General features: G+C 33.4%; 1 protein-coding gene across 2 annotated transcripts; it reads right to left on the bottom strand.

Annotated features, from left to right (window-relative positions):
- Positions 1-202: 202 nt before the first annotated feature.
- On the bottom strand, positions 203-9407 carry LOC109792220 (ubiquitin carboxyl-terminal hydrolase 26). Of its 2 annotated transcripts, XM_020351613.3 has the most exons (14): positions 9231-9407; positions 8489-8579; positions 7810-8406; positions 6813-7068; positions 5123-5841; positions 4861-4969; positions 4067-4245; positions 3301-3585; positions 3026-3224; positions 2685-2756; positions 1869-2099; positions 1007-1270; positions 604-751; positions 203-529 (listed from the first exon to the last, which is right to left on the bottom strand). In XM_020351613.3, the coding sequence occupies exons 2-14, from the start codon at positions 8557-8559 to the stop codon at positions 435-437; spliced, it is 3225 nt and encodes a 1074-aa protein (XP_020207202.2). In that variant the 5' UTR covers positions 8560-8579; positions 9231-9407; the 3' UTR covers positions 203-434. The 2 variants fall into 2 exon arrangements, with proteins under 2 accessions (XP_020207202.2, XP_082927073.1); XM_083070947.1 differs by lacking the exon at positions 2685-2756.
- Between the last annotated feature and the right edge of the window lie 306 nt (positions 9408-9713).

Genomic DNA, 9713 nt, shown 5'->3' with positions numbered 1-9713 from the left:
AAAATTGTAAAAAATAAGATAAACTTATCCCATTAATTAAAACCAGTTTTTGGGAAGTTCCGATCATTTAATTAATCTAAAAATTTGATTTAAATTCGTGCATAAGTTAATTTTAATTTTAATAGAGGAAATTAACTATTATGTTTTTCTTCTCCAGCAAGTGCTTATAAGAAAGCTCGCTAACTAGCTTAGACTGATACACTGCTTGTAATTCATATATTTGATTTCCAATGCTCCAAATCCCTCTAAATAGGGTCTCTAAATCTGCAATTGGCATTCCTTCACTTTTAATTCCTTCACACACAAAACCCAGACAAAAAGAGAAACATTCCAAAATTTGCCATTATGTTCAACGCTATGTAAGGTCCACACTATAGAACTTATATGTAGACCAATAAATATTAAAAAACATGATACCACTGAAAGTGCGCTTCCTAAACAACCTGGGATGAAACATTCGATGTTAAAAGTGTTCCATGAAACCCTGCCTCGGTATGATGTGTTTCCATTTTCTCATCACAAAGCTCATCTGCAAAATACCAATATGACAACTTTCTGTGTATATAAGGAAAATATATCCAAGTATAGTATCAAATAGCTTACCTGCAATATCTCGATTTTCATGGATCTTAGAGTCCCTCACAATAATCTGATCTCCAGCAAATATATTTACATCCACAAGCTTGGTACATTCATCATCAACATCAATTGTTCTATCACCCTTTTGTAGTATCTGATTTTCTTTCACAACCTGAGAGGGCAATTACCATATGTAGAAAAAATAAGTTACACATTATGAAGAATTAAATTGATTGCAGCAATATATATACTAAACAAAAGCAACTCCCATTCTATTTTCAGTTTAGCAGGCCATCATCATTCCTAAATTATGCATAGCCATCCAAGTTAGTTTCGATTCCATTTGATATGAAATGCTTTTACACAAAAAGAAAACTCAATACAAATATGTTGGAAGCTTCAGCTTAATGCATAAACTTGGCTTTACCCCAAAGGATTCCCATATCATCATTTTCAGCTGGTAAATTGATGTTGAAGAAGAAACTTTTAGACTAATGGAACTCCCATTTTTAGTCTTTCGGGAACGTTTGGAGACCCGTCTGTCTGTTTCAACAAAGCCCTTTGAAGCCTCCAAGATTGATTTGGGGACCTCCTTTCCACGGACAAGAATTACATTGATGTCCTTATTGCAATAGATAAGCTTCTGCATTAACTCACAGCTTTGCTTTTCTCCAATGCAGCTTTCACAAACCTGCATAATGAGAAGGGGGAGATTATAGTTCCAGTAAATATTAAATAGAAAAGTGTCTATTTCTTAGTAACAACATAAAGTAGGTTAAATTAGTTATATGGGAGCAAAAATGGGAGTGGAGTGGACAATGATAATGTGACATAAAATCAAACTATTCACTCAAGAATAAATTTATTTTCAGTCAAGTCACATAAACACATTTGGAAGTAGTTTTTTCAAGACGCGATTACTTTCATTCAGAAACATGCACTACACCCAAAAAACAAAGGGTTATTGTGCCATGCATATGTTGAAAATAGCTAACAGGAAAACTAGAAACATCAAAGACAACATCCATTCATATATATCAACAGAAAATACTACATTGGATTATTTGTCGAATATATGCAACTTGTTTCCACCATTTCTTGAGAAATTTTTAAAATAAGAAACAAAATGCACAAAATGTGGTATTTTTGTAATTATTAGAAGAAAAAGAAAAAATATATATTTCCACAAACCATGCACAATGTTAACTACTAAGAAACCAAGGTGCAAGAAAATCAGGGTCAGGGCCGGAATAGCATATCCAACAGAATATGGAAGAGTTTTGGATTACCTCGGGACAAGTCTTAATCACAAATTGTCCATTCCCATTTTCATTATTCACTTTAGCCCAAGTGTTGAGCTGATCCTCACATATTGGCATCTCTTTGCAGGATCCAGTCAAAGAATTTTTTAAGTAATTAATATTCTCAATTATTGCAGATATTCCTTTGGTCTCAATACCACCCCATTCTTCACAGAAGCATTTCCAATCATCTTCAGATATGATGGTGAAGCTACCTGCCTAGAATCCAGAAAGTGAAAAATCATAAAACTGAGAGGCGAAAAGACTAAAAAACGCATTTATATATGCAAAAATGAAGAAAGAGAAAGAAAATTGATAATAGGAACATACTGTTGAAAAAAAAAAGACGTGAAGCATACTAAAATTACTGAATTTAGTTTCAGCAAATAAAACATCAACAAAACTGCAGGTGCGCACATAGGGGCGGAGGGAAGGGGGGCCTGTAGGGGTTATGTTCCCCCCATTTTTTTAAAATGTATCAAAATTACTTTAAAAATAGTTTTTTGGCCCCCATAAAACTTATAAAAAATATTATAGGTTAACAGATGAAAATCATCATGTTAGTTTGCACTTAGAAAAAGAAAAATAGAGAAATATATGTAAAATTAATATATAATGTGATAGAAAGAGAGATAAAAAAAATGTATAAATGATATTAAACTATTTATGATGTTAGAGTATTTACATATAATTGTTAAAAAAATCTTGGCCCCCCTCAAGACAAAGTTTTGGCTCCGCCCCAGGGCTTACATACATGTCACTTGACCACTATATTGTAGAAATTCCTTTATTTTTCCAACTTACAGAAGATTCTCTCGAGATTATAGCACCGCGTCTAAAAACCAGTTCAGGAGGCCTTTCAACAAGCCGTGAGTGCTGAAACAATCATAAAATCATGAAATTGCTAAAGACTAAACTTGACAGATCAGAGATGTCACACACAAGAAGACCCAATCACAGTGACAATTTAAGAGTTTGAATCCACAACTAAAATTTGTTACATATATGACATAGAATAACCTTTCAAGTAAATACTCTCATAATAGTTGCATACCTAAAAAAGTCAAACTCAAATTTAACAAAATGCTAGTAAGAAGTATACTAAACTGAGACATGCACATTACATTCATATGAACAGGATGTACCTTTTCACATATCAGTGAATCAATTACCCCATCTAAAGTTTCAGGTTTATCTGAATCCTTGACAGCTAAGTTAATGTAATTTCTCCATTTTGAAATCCACGAAGAAGGAACTAAGAAATACTTGCAATGTAGAGAAAGCGTCATACTTTTACCAACAAATAGTTTCTCATGATTTTGGCGCTGCATTTGTTTTACTAATCTGCATCGTGAAAACAAAATTCATTTTAAATTTTCTCTATCAGTCCTATATTAATACAAATGTACAAAGAAATCACCTCAAAGAGTCCTCCAAGCAAGCCACTTCAGATAATTCATCACTGCATTTAGAACATTCTCTGGTGTCTAAAGGAAAAGTAAGACAACCTAGAGGATCATCAGGTTTCAGAGAAATGGCATCTTTATATAAGAAAAGCCAGAAACCCTCAGGAACAAGCAACCGCTTAGCACCAACAGCTTGCGCAGGCATAAGTTGCCCATGTGGACAACTAATGGCTGCTGTTGGTCCAGCATCAGCTTCAGATGGAGCATCAACAACTTTTCTTTTCCACCATTGCTGCAACCTACAAAATTAAAATCATCGGTATGACAGGATTTAGTATTGTTACTTTGAACTATCCTAACAGCCAAGACACAGAAATTAAAACTGATCAGAATGGGTGATAGATGTCTCTAACTATGGATCTGTTTTGATAAGTTTCTTCAGAAAAAATAAATATAAGAAGCTTATCCATAAACTAAAACTAGCTTATATGAGTTAAAAATTAGATTTTGGAAAAGCTAATAGGAGAGAACTTCTAAATATTAGCTTATACATAAGCTAATTTTAGCTTAAGGATTAGTTAATTTTATTTTTCCTTCCGGTTTTTCTCTTAGTCTCTTAGAAGTACTTTTGAAAAAGTTTACCCAAATCCTAATACAAAGCTAGGTAAATTCTACTATTTCATAATGAAACAGAAAACCCAACACTTAGCCATATCTGCACCGCCCCTTATCCCTTTCTAAATAAGCAGAAATTGCAGGAAAAAAATTTTGCAGTCATACCATGGTCTAGACACATAGTACATTCCATCTTCACAATTTCCATCAAGAATATCTCGTGCAAGTTGCTTCAATGATTCTCTTTGATCCCGATAGGTGTCAGTTGACACCACATTCTGAGCCCCATTGATCAGACAATCCCAACAGCAGTCATCATGAGAAAAAGTTGGTCCCCCACCATACTGAATTATATAAGCCAATAAATGAAAAACATCAAGGACATAATTTTGACAACAATGGCAAAATAAGAGGATATATATATGAATAAACAAGTCCATAACTAAATCAACAGTTTCTAAATCTCTCAATAGAAGCTTACACTTACTGTTATTTTAGTACACTGCAATTCATTCAGACAAGTGAACTGCATTCAATTCTTCACATCAACAAACAAACACCATAACAGCCTACTTCATAAAGACTATTATCATTTATCAAAATGTTTCTCCTCTAGTCCTCCTTCAGACACACTTATGACAATAGTTTCCTTGCTCACATCATATGAACATGCTTCATGATGAGAACGGCCTGCTAAATCTGTTCAGTTACTCACTTATGGGATGCTAGTTTTTCTCTGCTTATGCTCCCTCTAATAAAAAAATTTATCGTCTCTCCCACTTGTATTAACTATAACAATATGTAAAATAGAAAAAAAAAAATCCAATTTATTTTTCTAAAGCTACATTACCATTCTTTTTCATATTGATTTTAAAGTAGCTAAAAAATCAATGAATGGCATCATAACACGAGGAGACTTATATAAAAAGGAATCAAGTACTAAATGTATAACAACTTACCTTAGACAATAATTTATCCCATGCTTTAGAAGATAACCGCTTCATTGAGGTAACCTTTGACACTGGAACTTTCCCATGAGAACATTGGATAGATGTATTGTCAAGAGCACTGCACTAACATTAAGAAGTAAGTAACCTATAGATTAAGTGAAACAACCCCACCCAATAATTGGCAGAAGGAAAACTTGGCAGCATTATTAAATAAATGGAATAAAACCTTATATTTTCATGGTAAAAAATGCAATAGAAAGTATGCACTTACGTTGGAATAATGTTGTCAGCCCACTGGCGAAGCCAGTCACTACAAATCCAAAAAAAAGGTTGCTCTAGAGGTTGTGTAATAGCTTCAGTTAAAACAGATCGAACTTCTTGTCTCCTCTCATCAATATGACTCAATTCTAACTTTTTCCTATGCCTGTACTGCTTGCAGGAATCTAGATAGGAGGCGTTGAAATTTCGAATCTCTTCAACAAGATGAGAAGGAAGACAACCGCTGTCTTGTACAGTATCTGCATTGCCCTCTACCTCTTTAAGGTTAGCACCATAAACCATGCCCCCCTTTTTGCCATGCTTAAGATGGTACATCAACATGTATGCATCACTAGATGAAAATGTCTCCACAAGCGAAGATTGTAAATGAGTGGCATTTAAACCATTTCCATTACTGTCAGCTACCATTGCTTCAGAGCAATTAGAATGAGGTACATCTTTCTTAACAAATTTAGAAGATGAAGCTCCTTCCCCAAATGGATGACAACCCAAGTTAGTAACATGCTCATCATCAAATTCCCACCACTGCCCAGTGTTTACATCCTTGATGTGGGCAATGTAATGACCACTATTAACAGCTGTTCCTTTGTGAATCAGTACAGCTGACAAGTCATATTTCAATTCAAACTGAGATGACTCGGACAATCTATGGCACATATCAAGTTCAGCAGGAAACGAAAATGCAGAAATAACTTTCTTCTTCGTTGTATTCTAACGGTGAAAATAGAAAATAAAAGACAAAAATTAATCAGAAAGAAATTTAGTATTGCAGAAAATAAGATAAACTCCATAGGCTTGATGCAGACAAAAAATTACAGGGAGGAAAAAAACTGGTGTAAAAAACCACTATTACGTGAAGATACCCAAAGAAAGAAAAAACATGTAACTATTAAAGTTTCTATCTCCAGAAAACTACCCTTGCATAATCACTACCCAAAGCAAGAATTTCAAAATATATGCTATACAGGTTTGCAAAGTAAATCAAGCATCTCTTCTTCAAAACCATTTCTCTCTTTTACTTTAATAAAAGTTGAAAATAAGGAAAACAAAATATCCTCCTAAAACACACCAAAAATACAAAAGGCATAGTTAGAAACAAGAAAGCAATGCTCTCATAACCCTGCATGTGAAAAACAGATCACAGTTCTTGCATTGCTCTCTGATGAAGTATCTAGACCAAGATAATTTATATAAATGGTGATACTCACACCAGAGGTATTTTTTCATGTATTTGATTTGAGGCTTTGTCATAATTGGGAAAGTTATGTATAGAGAGAACACACGTACAGACAAATATGAGGCAGTTTTCAGGACTCTAGTGCATATGAACTATAAGGAACTCTAATTTTGTAAGGCCAGAATTTGTTTTCATAATTGTAGAAGATAAAATCGTCAACAGTTTCTAGAATGATCTTCCATTACAAGGATTTCATAGCACGCTGTAGTAGATGCTTAAAGAGATAGATAATTTCCAATTTCCATACAAGTTTTTTTAATTCTTTGAAGGGATATTTATTCTTTTTGTTAGCTCCCTATCATTCTCAATCTAATAGTAATACCTCCTGTACCCAAAAAAAAAGAACTATAATTAATATAAAGAATATGTAAGCAATGAAAACTACACAGCATTTAGTTGTATAATGCTCCCAATAATAAATTAATTACTCAAGTTTTCTCAATACCTGTGGGAGGAATACATAACGTTTAAGTTGAAAATTAAGTACATCAGGTAATGTACACAGCTTGATGCTGCGAGTAGCATCAACTCTTGTTTTACATGCCTGGCAAAAATATTGATTGTCTCCATGAAGCTCTTCAATAGCAAGGTAATCATCTAGGCTCTCATCTAAACCTTTCAACCCCTTGATATTCAACTCTAACCCATAGAAGTCTTCCAGTTTGTAAGAAGCTTCAGAGTCTCTTCCACATTGTGAACACCTGCAAAGCAAAGATAAAATTAAGAAATGTGCAACAGTCATAAACACAACTACTACTGGTCACATACATATCTAATATGAACGTGGAAAATATAAGAAATTTATTTGGGATCATTTGATCATAAAATACCAGATTCATTTCTGACCTATGAAGCATAGACACTTAAAAAAAAGCCCGTGTTGGAAATATGCCAAACACTTTGTATTACACACAACACAACAGGACACTATATGATAGACATGCAAACGTCAAATTTTGTTGTGCTGCTGTGTCTGTGTTACTGCATGCCCTCTGTCCATATCAATGCCCATGCATCTTAGCTTTTGACTAACAACGAGAAAAGGATTCAGAACAACCAGTACCATTAATTATATTATCAATACAAAACAATACTTAAATATGTTACAGCCAATTTAGTACATAAAATCAATACTCAAAAGTGTCATTTGGTAATATCACACATTCTCAGAGGAAACAAAATCAAATATGCAGGAGGAATCAAAAGCATCCACCAACCAACTGTATTTTACATGTTAGCAACATTAACAACATTCCCAAGATAATTGTTCATTGGGCCTTTTAAGGAGTGTGGAGGGAAGGATCAAAAATAAAAGGGGAAATTTTGACATATTTGAGAAATCTATAATATTTCAACAGTGTCATCCCCACAAAATAAAATAAATTAGTAGGAAAAATGATTTTATATAATTCAATGAGTTACCCACAATCAATGGTTCTTACGTTGTCACATGAGACACACTTCCCCGGAAAAGATCTTGAACTATTGTTCTTGCCTTGGAAATTTGAGAATGGCTCAAGCAACACTCGAGTAACGACATAAGCAATGTCAGGAACTCGTGGCTATCCTGCTGAACATCATTATCTAACTCCAGAGTTTTTACAAATGGAGAAGAATCTACGAAGGCCATTTTACTAGCATGCAATTGTACAAAAAGTCGAGTCAGTTGATCCAACACTGGTTGATGTTGTAAAACATCCCGTTCTAAAGAAAATATGCCTTCTCGAAAAGACTTATTCATGTATAAGCACTGTAGTATACTGTTGGCATAGCATGTTGCACCAAGATTTGTCAGACCTGCAGGTGAACTAGCAGATGCACGAAGATACATATTTGGGTCAGGGCCAAGACTTTCAACAAAGTCAGACATCTTCTGCCATAAGCCAGACTTCCGGGTACTATTTGGTGGCGGAACCAGTGCACAGAAGCAATTTGGGTTGTCTTTAGTATTAACACGACAGCCTGAACAGACCGGCTTCCAAATCATATACAGTTGGTTCATATCATCTTCAGTCACCACACCCGTTTTGTAAATTTTCCTGCACAATAACCAAGCAAAGCGTAACAACAATCTCATTACATTTCATAAGCTAAAAACCAAAGATCGTCACTTAGTAGTACCTCCATATTTCAGAAGTGTCATCCCCCTGTCTGTGCCTTTTATTTTTACCTCTAGTTGTTGGTCTACTCATCGTAGAATAAAAACCTAACCCTGGAAAAAAAAAATGGATAGGAAGCTAACATCCTTGAGTAAAAAGAAAATAAACTGAATCAAGACAGTATTTTCACGTCCATTTTTTAACTTCAATTAAAACCAAAATTGAACCAAACTATATCAACAGATAGTTATATTGGTTACTTTCATATGCGTAAAAAGCCCTACTATAAATATTTTATTTTTTAAATATCATGATCCAACACTGATTACTATTATGCTACCAGTGTGACTCAGAAACGCAAACTGCAACAGAAGACAATGTCCATGGAATATAATCACGCTGTGTGATGTAATTACATTGCAAGATTATTATAAAAATAAATAACTAAATAAAAACAAACAAACCAAACCAAACCAAAATTGTCAAAAATTATAGGCTATTAAAACACATTGCACATGAGAAGAAGAAAAAGCCAAATTACATAAATATGAGCGATAGCTTAAAAGAAAGAACCCTAAAATTCAAAACAACCAAAATCAAGGGAAAGAATATGAAGTGCACACACACACACACTCTACACATATGATTCAATAAAAATAAATAAATAAATAAATAAATAACAAGAACAATAAGATTAATGAATTTCGATCCTAAAATGATGATTGTATTAAGGCAGAGAAAATGTTGTTGTGAGGTTACGTTACCTGGCTGAAGGAAGAAGAAGAAGAAGGTGGTCTCATCTCAAGCGGGGAAAAAGGAAATAAAATATGAAATGTTCAAGACACGTTAACTTGAGATGTTGTTAGTCGAATAGAATGCTTAAGGTTTGAGTGAGAGTGAAAAGTGAAAAGGAGGAGTAAGAATTGATAGGTCAATTTTGAGTCGGTTTTTTTCCCTCCTGCTCCTGGGGTATTCCAAAGTCTTTTTAATGTCAACTATTAAAGTCCATTTAAAAATAATAAAAATAAAAATAATCTTAAACAAAATTGAAGATCAAAAGTTGTTACAAAATAAAATTATTATTATTAATAAAATGAATAATTAATTAATTAATTTATTTTTTTCTTCAACTCTATTCTTAAAACATATGATAATAAGAAAAAAAAAATATATATATATATACAAAAAGAGTATAAATGTCTAAAAATGTAGAAATAAAAAAATATCTCTTTTATATATAATATAAA

Source organism: Cajanus cajan, chromosome 3 (assembly GCF_000230855.2).
Source record: "Cajanus cajan strain Asha chromosome 3, NIPB_CcT2T_4, whole genome shotgun sequence".
NCBI lineage: Eukaryota > Viridiplantae > Streptophyta > Magnoliopsida > Fabales > Fabaceae > Cajanus > Cajanus cajan.
The sequence above is the reverse complement of the archived record's forward strand: the minus strand, read 5'-3'. Positions and strand labels throughout refer to the sequence as shown.

Bases quoted from the DNA above. Each gene is read 5' to 3' on its own strand.
- LOC109792220 (XM_020351613.3), bottom strand. From the start codon at position 8,559: ATGAGTAGACCAACAACTAGAGGTAAAAATAAAAGGCACAGACAGGGG. The intron at 4,970-5,122 runs GTAAGTGCATAC...ATGTTAGTGCAG, and splicing joins GCTGACAACATTATTCCAAC to TGCTCTTGACAATACATCTA. The intron at 3,586-4,066 runs GTATGACTGCAA...TTAATTTTGTAG, and splicing joins TACTATGTGTCTAGACCATG to GTTGCAGCAATGGTGGAAAA.